This window comes from Dermacentor variabilis, chromosome 4 (genome assembly GCF_050947875.1).
Source record: "Dermacentor variabilis isolate Ectoservices chromosome 4, ASM5094787v1, whole genome shotgun sequence".
NCBI lineage: Eukaryota > Metazoa > Arthropoda > Arachnida > Ixodida > Ixodidae > Dermacentor > Dermacentor variabilis.
Window position 1 is genome coordinate 11260484 of NC_134571.1, and position 18463 is coordinate 11278946.

At 48.0% G+C, this 18463-nt stretch overlaps 1 protein-coding gene across 1 annotated transcript in view; it reads right to left on the reverse strand.

Annotated features, from left to right (window-relative positions):
* Positions 1 to 3000: 3000 nt before the first annotated feature.
* The window catches only part of Cda4 (chitin deacetylase Cda4), a 148551-nt gene continuing 133088 nt past the window's right edge, over positions 3001 to 18463 (reverse strand). Inside the window, exons 2-4 of the mRNA XM_075688119.1 lie at positions 15018 to 15227; positions 10968 to 11304; positions 3001 to 6323 (exon numbers count right to left, since the gene is read on the reverse strand). Of these exons, the coding sequence (XP_075544234.1) occupies positions 5423 to 6323; positions 10968 to 11304; positions 15018 to 15227 (1448 nt within the window). The 3' untranslated portion in view covers positions 3001 to 5422. The remainder of the gene's footprint in view (positions 6324 to 10967; positions 11305 to 15017; positions 15228 to 18463) is intronic.

Sequence of the window (18463 nt, forward strand, 5' to 3'; positions counted from 1 at the left end):
AGTGTTGGGACGCGGCCCTCCGTAGTCCCGAACTGGAAGAACAGGCATGGGCAGCCCAGCGGGCCCGCGATGCGGCCGACAGGCTAGGTCTATCGGTCCCGACGTGGAAGCAGCCCGCTTCGGGCTAGGAATCTAGCGCGACCTGGAGGACCTGAATAAAGGTTTTCATACCATACCATACCAGTTTGGAGATACGCGCCAACAAACTCGCCGCAGAAAGTGCGTGTGTTGTTCCACTTACTTTTTTAACAGAACGCTCTTTTATGCATTGTAGCACAGTAACTGGAACGGCCATATATTTTGGGCCACACTTTGGAAAATAATATCTCGAAACTTGTGTCACCCTGGTAATTCAAGTGGATACGTCTTGCAAACTCACCGACTACAATTTGTAAATGACAATACGCACCGTAAATTATTTAATTAAGGAGTTAATTAGTTATTTTTTTAATTGCACATGTGTTTCGATGTATCGTGCTAGTAATGTCTGCCTCTTCGAATAATTCAGGTCAAGGACAGCAATTTTGGTATCTGCCACAGGTGCTTTTTAAAGATTTCGGAAAACTTCAACACGATCCTCCCGTACATGTAATCATTCCAATTAGTTGTAGGATTAGGGTAGCAGTATTACGTTGCCAGCTTTTGCAGACTGGACAGTCTTCTGCAGACATGTCGGAAATGAAATTACTGCTGGTGGCCAGAGCTAGCTGGTGGTCACCGGGCACCCATGCTTATCCCGCATAATTTCTGTGTACCAGGGATACAGGGATACCGGCATAAACAACGTGCGATATCACCCCCCCCCCGCTCCCCCCCCCCCCCCTGTTTCTATTTCCCGAGAAAAATTCCTGCGTATGCCCCTGGGCGCACCTATTTTGCGATGACGATCACACCTTATCGCATTTTTACGGGGCATTGCAAAAAAACTTATTTTTCATTCCAGCGCAATGAAAGTGTGCGGCTCCGTGCGTCTCTTTTAAGCCTGTTTTGTTCGCCATCATGCAAACATGGCTCCATGCAGACAAAATAGCATGTTGCGCAAGCGTTTTGATCCTCCTCAGGCCGTGCTCACAGCATATGATTTAAAAAAGGCACAACTTCCCTTGCCGTTGACTGCTGGCATGGGAGTCATTAAATGTCGATAAGATGGGGACCGGGGAAAGCATAGTGCATTACGTCCGAACTGGAGGCTGCCTGCATACTCGAAGGGGCCCATCTTCGATCAGCTAGATATTAGCGCCGAGATGCAGCGAAATGAGTTGCCGTAGACGGGGAAAGCTAATTCGGGGCCCTTTAACGTAAAAATATTCCACTCTGTTATTATTTCAATTTCCTGACATGAAATTTACGGAACACCAACACAATCATCGGGCGATAACCAGCAGCGTTGCTTGAAAAGCCCAATCGAATACCCTTCTCGTTTATGGGATGTCACTTTCTTTTGCGTTCAAAGCGAATGGCATCGCCTACATTGAGCAGCTTTGCCGCATTTCGATGGGGGAGAAATGCGAAAACACCCGTGTACTTAGATTTAGGTGCACGTTAAAGAACCCCAGGTGGTCGAAATTTCCGGAGTCCTCCATAATGGCGTGCTTCATAATCTGAAAGTGGTTTTGGCACGCAAAACACCATAATTTGTGTTTTTTAGCAGTTTTTTATCTAACTGGCTGAGAAGAGGCGAGGAGCACGCTCAAATGGAAAGAGTTTCGACGGGGCCGAGCCAGCACAGTGAAAGTAGATGACCGGATGAGGAGGGTGGTGCCGGTGTCTGCGATTGGTCTGCTTCCCCTTACTAAGCTTGCGGTGGCTGGTAGAAAATCGCGGCGGCGTGCGGAAAGTTAAAAATTCCGCTCAAACGGATACTCAGCAAGGTAGAGTTGGCAGAGCAATGTTGCATACGTGCTGAAAGGTCTCGACAACGTTATACGGTCACGCAAAATCCTTTATTATAGGCAAATAAATCCAAACTCCCCTGCAGGTTCGAGTAGCCAGTGACACAGCGATCGGTGGGCAGCCATCTTCTATTCCTTTCGGAACGGCTGGGGCAGGGCCCGGCTATTCAAAAAAATCTTTCAATTTTGTTCGGCATACTTATGCGTCTTTAACTTGTACACGTCACTTTGACGCGGTGACTTCTAGTGGTTTTGTGACGTCGCGTGTCAGACAGGCAAAGTGGGTGCAGCCCGAAGAAGTTTGACCGGTAGCAATTGGTCAAACAACGCCTTTTTCGCTAATGGCGAGAAAGGCGTCGAATCAGAAATTATTTTTTTTCGTTCTGTTTAATCATGCATAGTCAGCGTGCCCACACATATTATATGGGGCGTTTTCGTGGTTTTCGTGACGTCGTGTGACAGACAAGCGCATGGGTGGTGGCTTCAAAATTTTTTGACCAATTGCGGAGGGTTGATTGCAGAATTGGAAAAAAGTTTGGAATAGCTTTATGTTATAGCACCCTTGCTTGTTCACGGATATATGTTGTCAATCTCGTATGGTGCAACAGTGAGCGAAAAGGGGGAAAAACATAACGGTACTTACGTTGAAGCTTTTTCTTTCACATTTTAATGCGAGAGCATTAAATTCCCCATTACGCGAAAATCTGTCGTAGTCGGCGGCGTGACCGAATGATGGTACCAAAAATTGCCGGTGGCGCAATGAGTAAAGCCACGTAAAACTATGCTCGGATCGGTGTCAAATTTCGCAGGAAGGTTCCTGTGCACAAAGTAAATTAATGCCTTTAAAAAGAAAAATCGGTTAAGTTTCGGCCTGAAGGGGAATTGAGCCCGAGCCTGCGAGGCGAGCACGCTTCCTCGACACCACAGCGGTTCTGGCTTACTAAAGGTGTGCCTACTGAGTGCGTAATTGCAGACATCACGTGGTAGCCATCTGGCTGACTGAACGTGTGGCCAAATGCGTGCGTTGTTGGGCATGTGACGACGCAGCCAATGGGAAGGAGGTGGCGCCGCGTCGTGTGGGTATGACGTGGCGCTATAGTGTGGGATATACTGAGACACGAAATTTATTCGAATGACAAAAAGATGTACACAAATGAAGCTCGTCATGCCCTCGGCGATCGTTGCGGTGATGTTTCATTTATCATTTGGGAAACGTGAAGACCCTCGATAAGGCATTTCTGAAAAAAGAAAGAAGGCAGTAATCTAGGAACTTGAAGCAAAAAGAAAAAAGAAACATTTGATATAACAAGTAACTGCAAGTTCACGAGCTGTGCTGAAATGCCGCAAGGTTTATGCAGTCCTATTGAAAAGTAAAAATGGTCTTTCATTCGAGAGTAGCACGAAGTTGCAGAGGAAGCCTACGCGAGTTTCTTTGTAGGGTGGTGCTACTCTGAGCTGGATTAAAGTTTTTTTCTTTCAAGTTCTGAGTTGTGTTTCGAGCACTGTGAAAGGTTCATGTAGATGTTGGTAAAATTGAAATTTCACAATACAGCTCAACCTGTTAGGCGGTATGCGTGGTGCAACGGTGACTCGATAGGCACAGAGAATAGGACATATTTGAGAAAACTTTCTCTTCTCGATCGGTAACATGTCAGCAGAGAGCTTTGTACACAGCACTGACGCACACATGAAAAGTAATGCATTGATGAATAGTGAGCATTATGAAAACTTAAAAAGAACAAGAACTATGCATGTGGACATGAGCAAAATGCGCACATATTCTCAAACAGGATAAATTATGATTATGGGTCTACAAAATGAAGTACACGAGCAACAACAAAGCAACAAAGTGTGTACCGCGTATACAGCGAGCGAACGAGAACGGGCGGCGCATTCCCTGGTCTCCAGTCCTGAAGGCGAGGCGGTACCTCCACAGTCATCCTTCAATTTGTGCCCATGCCAGCGAAAGTTCTGATGTGGCTGTGCCACTGAAACTTGATCCGCGCATTTAGCACGCTTGATATGTCTGTTTGTGGGCAGTTATTTTTGACAAGAACGACATAACTATTATACTTTAGCACAATATTAGCTGATATAGATTTCGGGATAATACACTTTTTTCCCCCAAGTTCTGGTATGGCCTTCTCCAGTGCCGCGTACAATCTTCGCCTTAAAGAAACCGTATCTCTGTGTGACGCCTAGTGGTTCGTGTTATCAAGAATCTGCAGCATATTGTTGGCATTGAGTGAGCTCATGCCGTGCATTACTGTTTTGCACAAACACAGCCTGCTAAAGTGCGTCTTGCGCCCTGCGGAGTGACACTGGGGCCACGGATTTGAACGCTAAGTAGACAGTCATTTACTGAAAGAGTGCCCATCGTTATAGTAAGCGGTGCGGTACTTAAGAGCACTTCGGCGGCTCGTATTCTTGTTTACGCGGCGCAGTTCCGTACGCTCACTTGCGCATCCGCAACAAGCTAGTGCTTGGAAGCAGAGAGAAAAGTTGAAGTTTGTTTCTGGCATCGTTACAAATTTTGGTGCTTAAATTTTTTACTGCTTTGTGCGTGTTTAGAGAGGCGTATATATCGGACGACGATGACATTTGCTGCGAATTTGTGTGTTCTTATTATACCGGACATGCTTTTGCTCTGATCTCAGGATACGACATATCCGGGTAAGGTTTGATAGTAACCATGACACTCGGTGTGTTTCTCGGCGCTTAGTATCTCAAGTGTTGACAACAGATCATCTATTTGTTCCTCGCATTGTGACTAACGGGCTGTTGCTAAGTGAACTCAAGCCATGACCGCTTGTGCATTGACATGATATTAACTACCTATCTGATAAGCAATTGTATTCAGTCGCACATAGCAGCTAGATGCCAGTGTTGTCCTTAGATTGTCAATGAAATTAAAATCCGACATCGAACATCCATTCATTGCCGCATGAGCGCGGTTGGGACGAACTTTGACGGTGTCTGCCCGCGTGTCGTTAAGAGAACAAACGATGTGAGCGCCTTTCACTCTTAAAGGGGCACTGAAGCAAACAAGCAATAAATTGGGCTAGACTGGTAGGTGATTCTTTTAGAATGCCCTCACTATTCGTTCAGTGCAAAAGGGTAGGTATCCTTAGAACTGGAGAATCCGCAACTGGATGCCAAATTTTTTTCACAGACCCTTTCTTGGCCAAAGAGGGGCCTCGATGACTTCAATATGTGGCAATCCACTCCTTTTATACGGTTATTTATTTACTTTTCTGTAAAGATGTAGTAAAGCTGTAATGCGATTTTTTTTTTAAATTGCGTATTTAGTGAGCTTCCTTGTAGCTACAAACAGTTAAGCAGCTATCCAAACACTGTCACAATTTGTGATGACACAGGGAGCTTGCTTTTTCTGCCATTTCACAGCTTCGCTCTTGGCGAAAGCGGCCCAACTCTGTGCGAGTATCGATCTGCATGTCTAGCTTCGAGTTCGAGTTGAGGACACTCGCGGAGTGTCCTCGATGGCCTGTGGCGCGCACGCGACAAGCCAACTAGGCTGCTGCGCTGGTGACGTTGTAGTCTTCATCGCTGCCGGAGCCCTCGACGGCCGACTGCCGGTTCTGCTCGGCCACTTCGTCCATGATCATCTTGCCGACCTGCTGGCCGCCGTAGTTGCCGATCCACGGGTAACGCGCGGGGCACGCGGTGCACGTCTCCATGTAGCGCAGCTCACCGTACGAGTGCTCGTCCGCGAAGGGCAGCGCGCACGTAGTCGGCAGGTTACAGGCCGGCTCACGCTTGGCGCAAGCCCACGCCTCGAAGTCGCGCAACTCGGCGACGCGCCGCGGCGAGCGCATCCACAGCAGGGCCTGCTGCATGGTGACGAACCAGGCATTGTCGTAGTTCTTGAGTATGTGGTCCACGAACCGGTGCAGCGCCTTGGTCTTAATCTTGTCGGTGAACCAGTTGACGCGGAAATAGAGTCCCAGTGGCGCGCGGTTGGTGCGGTAATGGCGCAGGAAGTTCTCGAGCAGGAACTCGAACACGGTGTCCTCGTCATCTGGAAAGACGCACTGGTCGGCGAGCGCGCACTGACCGCCGGTGCCTTCCTCGCTGTGCAGCGTATTCAGCGGCACCTCCCACACGCCCGGGTACGAATGCGTAGGGCAGCCCTTGTTGACGCAGTGGTGCGGGATGCGGTGGTCGAGCGTGTATGGCCACAGCGGCGTCTTGCTGGGTGGCGCGGCGAACGATGAGTCGTACGCGAAGGCGAAGTCGTAGATCATGTTGAGCATGGTGTTGCCGCCTGGCTTCAGGTAGGGGGCACGCATGCCGAGTACGGTCTCCTTGGAGACGTTGCCGAAGCGGGACAAGATCTCGCGCATGCCCACTATTTCTTCTGTCCAGTTCTCGTACTTGGCCCTGGACCACCAGCTCTCGGGGCCGCGGTGCCTGCACAATGAGGAAACGTGTCTCAATGCATCTCGCTGACTGTGCAGCATTTCCCCAACATGATGTAGCACGACACATGCAAATGCCGATTGTACGATCGAAGAACTTTGTTGCTATGAATGGCTGGCAAGTGAGGGTGACATGACATCGAACAAGGCGGTTCTCAACTGAGCTAGTTGGACTGGGTACGAGATCGCCCAGGTTATAGACACAAGCATACCGCAGATTTCAATTGCATCTGTAGTACGCGCACTTCCATCTCTTCATTGCTAATTTTCTTCCGATTCCCCAGTGCAGGTCAGATTAAGCTACAGCTCAGGCTGGCCTCCCAACCTTTTTGCAGATCTCTTTTGCTTCTGGATTCCGCGTAAGTGCATAAAGATCACCAATAAGTATTTATTTGTTATCTCAGTAATGCGCCTTATTGTTTCCCTCAGCATTTCCAATTTGTCTGGTGCATTCTTGATAAACATGACAGAGGAATGTTACGCATTAACAACACATTATCAAGCGTGATGTGCTGCCCTACATTTAAGCTGGAAAGAAAATAACGCGATGCCGGAAAGACGAGAAAGGGCGGATGTGCTGTCCAAATATTTGAAATTATCAGATGTTGGCATGCCTATTTGCAGCGACAGTTTTGTTGAATGATTATCGCGCATTCAGGGTTTTTCCCTCTCTTTGACAGGAGCAAGTTCACATGGGCTGTTTGTTGTAGATTTGAACTGTTATTTGCAAAGTGGATTATAAAGGAGGCATTTTGGTTGACACAACAGCGGATTTCCACTGTCACCAACGTTGATGGGCTCTTTGGATACAGGTTCCAGTATTGAGAACTTCTCGAAAAGACACTATGAAAAATGAGAGTGGCTTGTTGGGCTAGTTGGTAGGTGGTTATACTAGGAGAATGCCAGCAAACTTGAAAGTAGAAAAAATCTAGCAGCAAATATAGACAAAGCGACAGGAAGGTGGCTGGACTAACAACTGAACTTCATTCATGAAAACGAAGTCCCCAAGTTGTTGGTCCAGCCACCTTCCTGTCGCTTTGTCTATGTCTGCTTCTCGATTTTTTCTACTTTAAAGTTTGCTGGTATTCTCCTAGTATAATACGAAACATGACAGAGAGCTCCGTACTGCCCCCTCACTTCCATATTTTGAAGTATAAACGAAATGTTAACTTCACCTCAAAGGTCGCAACATGGAGATTCATTACACTAGGCGTGAAATAAAGAGCATAAAGGAAGATAAACTAAATTAAATATATAGGAGGTGGAGATGGGCCCCCGATACTTCTGGCCTGTAAGAATATACCAACCACATGAGTACACCCTAATGCGTGTTTATCAGCTAAGAAGCTACAATTTTTCAATGTCATACATCCAGACCACGTCACTCGTGCAAAAGTATTTGTACCTCAGTGCTCGTCTTGTGGTTTTCTGTGCGATCATTTTTTGCTCGCGCTATTAATTTGTTAACATTCAAGCGGACGTAGAAAAATGGAGTGTATACACTGAAGTCGACAGGAGATATATAGCTCACATATAAGAAAGCAGTCCACTCCACTACATGCACTAACGTACACATGAAAACAACTTCACTGACATTCTTCGTGCAAATGCTTGGATACATCGTTTTGTAACAGCAAAATCAGCAAGAAATCATGACATTATGCGGCATCGAACCTGAGCTTGACGTGGGCCCCTAAATCGTAAAACGATTTCGTTTCGTTTGTTTCGACACCGAACTGCGCTGCACTCATTCCCGAAAGGACCGCCCTGCTGCATGTTTCTCACAACCCTTGCACAACCTTCCTTTCGATAGAGGGTAGAAATTAACGCACCGCAAAAATAAGCAAGGCTCGGCGCAATGGTCTCACGGACGCCTGCTTTTCACGGCTCAGTGAGCACAGTGGGCGCGTCCGTATATGGCGTGCGCTCGAGCCTCGGTCTGCTTCCCGTGCGGGCGATCTCGTTAGGCGCAGGAACGCGCAGCACGGATGAATTACCGTGATTCGAATGGACAAATCATGAGCCGTTCCACTCTGCGAAGGCGGAGAAGCTGCTTAACACGCAGGCGCGTTGCTCCTCGCGAGTTCGGACTATACGCGGCCTCCCTAATTCGACGACAGAAGTGAAATTCCAAATGGAAAACGGCAACTTGTCTCTCTGGTTTTTTACAGCGAAGCTGTTAAGGGCTAGTTTCCCCAGGATCGTGCCCGTGTGTAGACGCAAAATTACCCGTATACGTGGGCCGATCCCGAAGATAGTGCAGTGCCGGGTCCATCCGCGGCGGAGGTGAAGCAGGCGTCAAGCACTCCCCATACGTGCGCCGATCCCGAAGACAGTGCAATGCCGGGCCGAGCCGCAGCGCAGGTGCAGTGCGCGATTAAAGTGCCCATGTCAAAGCTTCGCTGGTCATCCTCCTTCACAGAGTGGAAGGGTACTAAGTTTTATATAGATTCGCATGGACGACGGGAGCGCCGCCCCGAGGAGCCGGAGGAAACTAGACACACGTGACATTTGGACACCACCGTGACCACGGGAGAGCGGAAGGAAAGGAAACTATATGCCCAAGCGCTTGGAACGCCGACAAAGAGAGTGCGGTGCGAACGTAGACATGGCCGACGCGGGTCGCACAGCGGCAAATATTTGAGAAACATTTATTATCTACCTAGGAGTCTACTGACCTTGAGAATGGTGCCTATTGATAACTAATCTAATGAAAATGCATATCCGAGGGACACCGACGAGCCAGCTGAGGAAGAAGACGACGACATACGCGCAAGCAACGCCACGAGCGCGTTTGCGCGGGACATGAGTATTTGTTGACGTAGAAGAAAAATGCACGGATTACCCCCTCCCCCCCCCCCCATATACACCTTCACTGTAAAAAAAAAAAGTGTACTCGTATTTATACATTAGGGCATGCCGAGGAGCGAACGCGCGAACACACGCAAAGAGACTCGAGCGGCCAGCCGCGCGGAAATCTTGCGTGTATTTGCGGGCATGTCTCACGCTCGGAAAAACACTTTTATGCAGCACGTATTGAACATCAGAAAGCTGTATCGGGAGTTTTTCATGTTACTCTACAATTTTCTCATTGACACCTTTAACGTATTTATAGTATTTGAGAAGCTGATTATTTAATTAAGACTAATTATCGAATTAGGCGGTATGAAACAAAAATCTGAGAATCTCCAAGCGACGGCAAACAACATTGCTTTTCCAGCTACGTGGAATTTGCATATTTTTAATGTTTGGCTCCAGTTACGTGGGACACCCTGTATAGAGGGCCTGTTATAGGGCCTCCGAGTTTTTTTACACGTATCCTCTCTTTCTCGTCGTGCTGATATCGCGTCGGCCGCACAAGCCTCCCGATGATCGAGGCTCGTAGCCTCAGTGCCGCTGCCTTCTGACGCGACATGTGCCAGTGAAGTGGCGGCCTCCCGTAGCTCTCGCCGCTTCCTTGTGAGATCACCGAAGGCAATTGCGGCGATGTCAAGCGGGCATGAACCCGCTGTGCAGCTGACTCGTTTTAAACTGATTTCACAAATTCCACAAACTGACCTTAATTTCACAGCAGTATAGTCCCTGGCATGGTTTCTATGTTTCGATAGTGATCAATGATACAAGAGTGAACTCAAATTAATATAAGTTAGGGTGAACTGAAATTACTATAAAGCTTTTTTTTATTTTAACATAACCATTTGTGCTAGCAAGCAGACTTTCGAGCTAGAAAAAAAATCTACACATACTCCATAAAGTAAAAACGCGCCGTATACGGGAAAATGGATGCAAGCAGTTAACATGTGTGTTAGCCGAGTATTGTAGTGAGATGCCTGCAGGATCAATGGCTACCGTCCGTGGACCTTCGTGCCGGCTGTAACGACATCACTAAGTAAAATACGGCAGAAATAGACCGGGTGCCTCGAAAGCCGCAAGACATAGCAAGAAATTTACTACGAGATATTGTATGTTGCTTAGAGCATGCAGCAAAATAGTATTTAACAAACATGCTGTTCACGGCGACCATTGCCGTGAACATTGCCTTAAACATTGCCGTAAAGATTACCGTAAACATTGCCGTGATCGGGAATCTTTTCTTACCAGCGTTGAAAGAAGTGTACGCAGACATATGATGCAATCAGTGTCCCTCTTGTTTTAACTAATGCCTCTTTTTTTTCGCGAGGTTGCCCTTAGGAGTAACAAAATATCTCTTTTTCTTCTTAAACTAGAAGAAAGGGGGTTAACCGAGTGGCCCAGTTTTTATTAGTCATCTCATAAGTGTTTGTTGGCTTCTTATGATATCTTTTTCTTCTCATTCAATAAAGTGAATGCGTCAATCAATTCCACTTTAAGTGGTGCGCTTCACGGCCATTCACTTGAGACATATACAAACTGAGTAGCGACACGTCTATAAACCTGTAAGGAAGCTGATATTTGTAACCGTTCTGACGGTGATGTTCGTTGCCATTTACTACAGATGTCTCATCAAACGCAATTGTTTGCGGACACTATTGGAAATGCTAGCTAAATGTCATACGGCGCTCGCAAACACGCTTCGCGATGGCGTCGCTCCTTTTATCGCACAGTTGGAGTCATCAGCGGCTCCGAGTGTGCGCGCTCGAGCGTATAATGCACTCACGTGACGCCCAGCGAGGCAAACTCGTGGCCGTCGGCAAACATCCTCTGCACGTTGAAGTAGCTGGTGTACTCGTGCGACAGGAAGAAGGTTGCGCGTATGGGGCACCCGTTGGGGTTCTTGCGGTGCTCCTTGTGCAGCAGGGCCCGGTACTGCGGGAAGTTCATGTTGTTCAGGGCGCCGTCAAAGGACATGAGCACCATCTGGGGCACGTCCTTGGGCTCCAGGTCTCCAGGGATGCGCGTTCCGTCGGCGCTGCAGAAGCACTCGGGCAGCACGCACGTCGACGGATCGCACTTGGGCGCAGTGTCCGGATCGTGCTTTGGCCGCTCCGTGGTTGCTGGAAAAGAAGCGTCACGTCTGTGGCACTGCGGCACCACACTTTCTCGTTCTGCATGTTAGCTCTTCGGACTTTTGTAGGTTCGTTAAAGTGTTTATTATCAGCTGCGAAGCATTGGAATTTTGGCCATGACAAGCCAAGAGAAAAAGCATCGCAGAAGAAAGAAAGGAGAGACGAAAACAAAGGGGGAAATGGCACAAAATGAAAATAACCCCGAAAAGAAACATAGAGAGATTGCAAAAGAAATGAAAAAAAAAGTAATTACATGCAATCTGCAGCGCGTCTTCGTAGCTCTGAAGTTGTACTAGGGTTCGTATTTTGTCACGATTTGTTTCACTGTCCATTATTTTCGTCCTGTTCGTCGTTGGCTTGGACGTCACCGAGCTATATTTACCGCCGTGATCGGTTACTCGGCGCGAGAAGAAAATGACAATGAAAAATGAAATGGGCTCGTTGCGATATACGGTCTCAGCACGCAGTCGTGGTCGTGAGGAAGTTGCCGTGAAGGAACGAAAAAAACAAAAAGATATTTTGTTTACTTCCGGTGTTTTCATACCACTACGAAAAGGGGCATATTCCGAAGGGAACATAAAGTTGCACATGTTAAACACATTTATAGATACGACAATATGCACCAGCTGTATAAAAATAAAATCTGGAACAAAACAATCCAGTAATGGACAGCAATTACAGTTTATCGAGGGATCAAGTGGTGTAGGCATAGGTATAGTCATTGCAGGATATACCTGTCGAAGTACGCGGATGCTCCGCTGTTCCTAACTTTGAATTATGACACAACACGGTCGTCAGCGTATACGTGACACGATTTAGCGGCTGCTTATAACCGGATTCACGGCGCACAAAAGAGCACAGGCGCTGTACCCTTGCACAATGCCGACAACACTTTGCCTACATGGGTTTGTACGGGCTCTGCTACAAGGCTCATTGAGTTAGCTGAGGTGTTCCGACGTACACATAGCCTGTTCGCTGCATAACATGGCTTACAGAAGCTAACTTGGTTCAGCGCAAAACGATAGGCATTTTGGCATGTTCCCATGCTTACGACATGAAGGCGTCGTTGCCCACTACAATATAACAGTAGTGACGACAAGAGGCTTTAACTGTTTTAACTGCAGCAGCTACAACTTTTGTTCAGTGTTGCGTCATTCCTGATTCTATCGGAGCGAGTTGCGTGAAAAGTGAAGCTCGTCATCTTGCGATATCTTACGTACTGGCGTAGTAATCCAGCACCTTCATCTAGCGCGGCCAAAGTGGCCTCGCAAGCGCAATTGTAGAGTATTCGGCCACACGATCGGGTCAGCTTGTGGCCGCTGCTCGTCGTATCACCCTTCGCTGAAGAAACGCGAGTGCTGTCCCCTGCGTGGCTTTAACCGAGTGATGCGAAGCTTACGAAGAGCTCACGACTGTGACCGTGTGTGCGCTTGCTGCACTTCACGGTCACAATCGGTGCGAAATACGAACGAACGATCGGCGCGTCCTGCAGCGGAGCCTGCGCGGCCCACAAACTACGCGCTCGCCCGCACTACAGTGTACTAGAATATTTTCCAGTGCACTGAATACCCTTTACCATGGTGGGCGAAACGGAATGTGTGCACAGGGTTGTCAGCACTATGCAAGAGGTCCATTGTTTCGCCTGAAACACATGCTGCCACGTTTCAGCAAGTATTCTTTTTGCTTTGGCGAGCAACACGGATACTCGAACACAGAACACACTTTCTGCAACACACGTTGTCTTCGAATCGTTCACGTTCTTATACAAAGAGCGAAGCGATATTAAGGGTCCTGAAAGCCTTACAACACAAACCGCCTATGGGATAACGCCGCAGTGACAGGAAATGATGTTTAATTTTTTTTTAAAATAAAAGCCTGCAGCGACGGAATTGTCGTTTTGGAGGAAGTATCGGTTTACACAATTCGAAGACGCATAATTTGCAGAGTTTCACCGATTAAAGGAATGCCGCAAATGGAATGTGGAACCTCGTCGTTTCGAATGCGATGTTCCTCCCGACGCCGACCGTGCCGGTGTACACGCGAAGCGTCCGTGAGCGGGCACACGCCGCCCAAGTTTTAATTGGAAACCCAGCCGACAATTCTGGTCCTGTAAGTCACTAGTATTAGATTTAATTACCTAAATACGGCTCCTCTAGTATTTCACTGGATGCACATCTCGGTTAGCAGAGTGCGTTCCGCGGCATAAGTCACCGGAGCTTTCCTTGCATCTCCTCTTCTGCAATCTTTGGTTTTGCAGGTTCTAACTTGAATAATATCTTTAGCCCCAGCGGATGAAGACAGCAGGGAGATGTTGACAATACACTGCGTAAAGTTCAACAGTTTATTCCCAGAAGAAACCGCCTTTATACACCACACACAGTAGCGCCACACCTGATCAATACATCAAACAGAGCTTTCCAAAAAGGCCGTTTCTTCGTCTGACAGGTCGATAGACCTGCTACAGAGCTTACACGCTTTGGCGACTCTGACTGATAGCGCGTGCCTCAATAATTTCGCGCATGTCTTATCTCTGCTTGACCAGAACCACACAATCACCAAGCAAAGGAGCGCAGCCGCATTCATGACAGTGAACAGACAGATGACCGTCATAGTAATTTTTCACATTTAAAATATGCTCATATAAGCGCTCATTGAGACACCGTCCTGTTTTTCCTATGTACTTCTTACCAGGTTCAGATAATCTGCAGGTTCATATAATTTGCTGGTTCATTGAAGAAAAAGAGATATTTACGTGCTTTTTACTCCTATTTGTGTGGATTCAAAGCAGTCAGCAGTCATATTCTGACACCAAGGTGCGGAACATTTATGAGTATTCCGACTAACAAGACTGCACATCGAGACAAAGGGCCAGCGGCAGGCATTCGTGCCGTTTAGATGTTGAACATATCACTGATACTATGCTTTACCTTTGTGTGTTAAGCCGCCACGTTCAAAATAAATAAATAAATAAATAAATAAATATGTAGAAAGATCAGAAACAAGAGATAAAGGAACGGATAACAAGATTATCATCCGTTATCCTGCTCTATTTACTGTGGTGTAGGTTGAGGTAAGGGCAAAATAAAGAAAGAAAAGGAAAAGAAAAGAACTGCGCACAAGAAAGTGCATTGCATGGAGATGCTTATGTCAATTTCGAAAATTGCAGTAGTGACCTAAACCCTGGTGAGCTGTGAGTTGACGTGACGGAGCGCCTTCTCGGTCGATTCTCTAAATGGTCTAATACAACGAGGAGTGGCCGTCTGTGTACATGAAGTCGAAAAGAGCGGCATAATATTCTCACGACTGCAGACAGTCTAGGTAGCGATATCAATCATTCTATTGAGAGCTGAAGAACCTTTCACGAAGGTCACGCCCAGCAACACTGTAAGTTTGAGAGTTGCCAGGCGTAGGGCCATAGCCATGGACGACGTACCGGTGTAAAAACGCCCTTGCTCGTAAAATAAAAAGGAGTAAGATAAAGAGAGGGAGCTAATTGCTAAGTGCCGAAATATTATTGATTGCTATAGAAACACTCGCATAAGAAATTGATTATGAGCAGGCTGAAAATGCACTTTAAAACGACGTTCTGGATGCGCCATACTGACTGTATAGGGAGGGCTTAGGGCAGCGATATTCCAGCACGAGGTCCTCAGCACGAGGTCCGCCGGGTGAGAACACAATATAGGAAAGCATTTACTCACTGCTTTCAACTGGTCCGCAGGTAAGCTCCTTGTTCTTAAATGTGCAGAACTTCTTGACGTCGTCGAAGTAGAGCGAGGGCGGGCAGGCCTGGCTGAAGGGCGTGCCGCCCGAGCAGATGTAGAAGCGACGGCAGGTGTCGGGGTTGGCGAACATCCCGTCGGGGAACGGGCACTCGAAGTCCTCGGTGTCGCGGCGCACGCGTCCCGCTCCTGCGACGACGACCAGACACACTGTGAGCACGCAGGAGCGCTTTCTAATGAAGCGCGCATCCCTCGCGAATGTTTCAGTCACGTTTGGGGAAGTCACCGCGTTCCTCTGCTGTCGTCTCCGCTTTATGGACGCAGTGACCTGACCACGTTATATCTGGTTTCATAGAGTGCACAGGCCGGTTATGGTACCTAAGGCGTATACCTAAGGCGTATACGCGGATCCACACAATGTTTCCATGTTTGTTTACTTTTCTGCGGAAATGTTCATGCATGCCGATTCTCTTTTCTGCTTTTGATATATGAAGACAACAATAAACTGAATTGAACTAACAGCTAGCTGCAAACGCTGCAGGTTTCAGCATCCGACAGGCGTACACGTGTACGCCTGCCGCGGGCCGGCATTATCAGGTTACGAACGGCGCGCAATCCAGCGTGCGGCCAATGCATTGCCCATAAGGATTATTGCTTGCAGATGTTTGCTGATTCATCGTGACACGTGCATCCCGGAGAGAGCGCAAGCAGTTAGCTTCGCAGTTTCTCAACAATAACGTCATGGCTCGCGAATGTATTTGCGCATAAATGCGAATAATAATTCCAGAGCTCCTGGTGTTCACAGGTATCAAGGTAATCTTGTAACACCAGGCAAACGCGCTTCATCGGAATCGCTGTCACATGAGCCAGTAACAGCGGAAGAAACGTGCCAACTAGAGCTGAAGCTGGCACTGCAAACCCTGGATATGCTTGCTTGCTTTACTAGCTCTTTGCTTTCTTACTTTCTGTCTTCTTAGAGCATATGCAGGGAATTAGGTGGGGCGGATTCACTTTCCGAAGGAGATTGCCGAAGGACAAGGCGTCCTCGTTTCGTTTCTGCAGTGTCACGTTCAGTTGCAGATAGCAATGACATTCTCTTGCACATTCCTGGTTTTTATGACCTATGCACAGAAAGTCATTGTGTTATATGCATAATGCACAAAGTAAGTGGAACGCTTTAGCAGTGTTCCATAGCGCTGTTGCTACACGCGTGCATACTGCATGGCAAGCGCAGTTACAACATTGTGCCTGCAGATAGAACAATCGCTATAGGACATTACTCGCATTGGACAATATTATATAATAGCCCAAGGCAGCGAACGTTCGCGTTTAGCAGGTACACCTGCTAGGCTATATAGGTTTGCTGCGCGGAAAGATGCGGAAGACTATAGCAGACCATGCAGCTCACAACACAGATATGCACGGCGAGATTGACGGGGCGGCACTTCAGTTCCACCGTCCCTGTGTTGTCGTGCGCTAGTCGGTTGCGATGCAATACCAACAAATTCATACCTATATACAATATATTTAAACGCACATACGGTTACGTGAAAACTAAAGCCCTTGCCTGCGTATGTTTCGGATTCCAGGCACAGACAGAAGATATCAGCAAATGTAACTATTGCGAAGGGCTCTGTCCACAGAGCTTCACTGCGTATCACAGTATAATTAAGTGATTTGTGCACACCTTACGCGCTTCCCGGGCATGCCCGCTAAGAGAGAGGCAGCAGCGTTCCTATGTACGCGGACACAGTGTAGCCTGAGTATTTATTGTTGCTTCCATATTTAGCCCGAGTCGCCCCGGCGGTCGTCTGCGCGCGTGAACAAGAGGGGCACGCGCGCCGCCGGAGATGCCGACTGCGGTCTGTGCGTGCGTCAGCGCCCGCCCATCCGGGTCCCACTCGTCGCTTGCTCCCTTTCGCCTCGCCCGCGCTCCGAGAGGAATGGGGTTAATCACTCGCGCACTTTCATCGCTCGCGTTCGTCCGCGCCGCGTGAGGCACCGGCGCACCCATCATGCGCAGCAGCTTAGATTTTGTGTGTAGCGGCCTGTCAGCGCCACTGTCGTCTCCTCGGCCAGGCCCTCTGCACGAGAAGGACTAGACAAGCTTGAGACATACAGCGCGACATGCAGAAAGCACGACAGCGATCGTAGCGTGATTATGTCTGTGCTGTGACGAGCTGTTTGTTTGCACTAATCACAGACAACCATCATCGATTGATGTTTTAATTTGGCGGGAACGCCGCGCCTTTCTTACTATATGCAACTGAATATGTGCATAAGTCTGAAGCGATGGTATCAGATTCAACAGGACCATACGTACAAGTGAAAGAACACGGCTTTGCAGGAAATGCAAAATGTCGATGACATGGCGGAACAGTGGCTACGAGATTGGACGCCAGTCTTTCTATGTTGCTTCAGGTCTTCTTGCTACGGTGTATATATAATGACAGAGAAGGTGAGGAAGCCGAATAGTGGTGCAGAATAGGAAAATGTTAGTTGCGCGCGATCCATTCACAGCTTTGCTTTAGCGCTAGGATTCTCTCGAGTTCCTAATATTTTCACGTGTTGTACATTGTCAGTATGAACGATTACCATTACTTTTATCATGAATTTCGTTATATCTTCGCAGCCTGCTGCGCGAATTCGGCGAAAGTTGAGGTAGTGAGAGTAATGACCAAAATTGCGGTAATTCGTGCATATGCAGCATAATTGTTGTTACGGTGAGATGAAACGAATTCGAAATCATGTATTCTATAAGGCATATAGCTAACGCGATAAAAAGGTATTCTGAAATGTTAATTGTACGCGATCTGCATCGATAAAAAGAGAATGCGGTATTGTGGCTAACGAATCATAAACCTGCCCACCATTCAGTCAACGGTGCCGATTCAACAAGTGTCGACACTTTTGTCGCGCCTGCCGAACCAGCAGGAAGCAACGAGATGAAGAGAAACTGGGGCAGTTGCGGTGCCTGTTGTCGTCGCGCACGTAACTCGTGCTCCTTGCCTCCGCGCGTGTCAGACTCGTTATGCAAAGCACGCAAATTCCTGGCCCCAAGGAGAAACGTGTGCCGCTATAGGCCAACAGCAGTGCGCCTGCGGATAATGCGAAGGCAAACTATAGGGGAGCCGACCACTTGCTGTGCCACCTATGCTTCGGCAACAAAAACGCGAAACGAAACGCTCATTGTCTTCCTGTGCTGCAGAGATGCGCAGTGAGCATAAACCGGTCTCCTGCATCGCGTCGGAGACTGTCCGCAGCGCGTGCCTCGCGTAGTGCGACAATCGCGACATCTTCGTCGCTCGCCGCATCGAAAGAAACGTTGTGGGGGATTTGGCAGCGGTTCTCGTGGGAGACGTCGCGTTTTGCGAGGGGCTTCGGTTTGACGGCCTGGCATAAGAAACGCCTTCTGCATACGACCA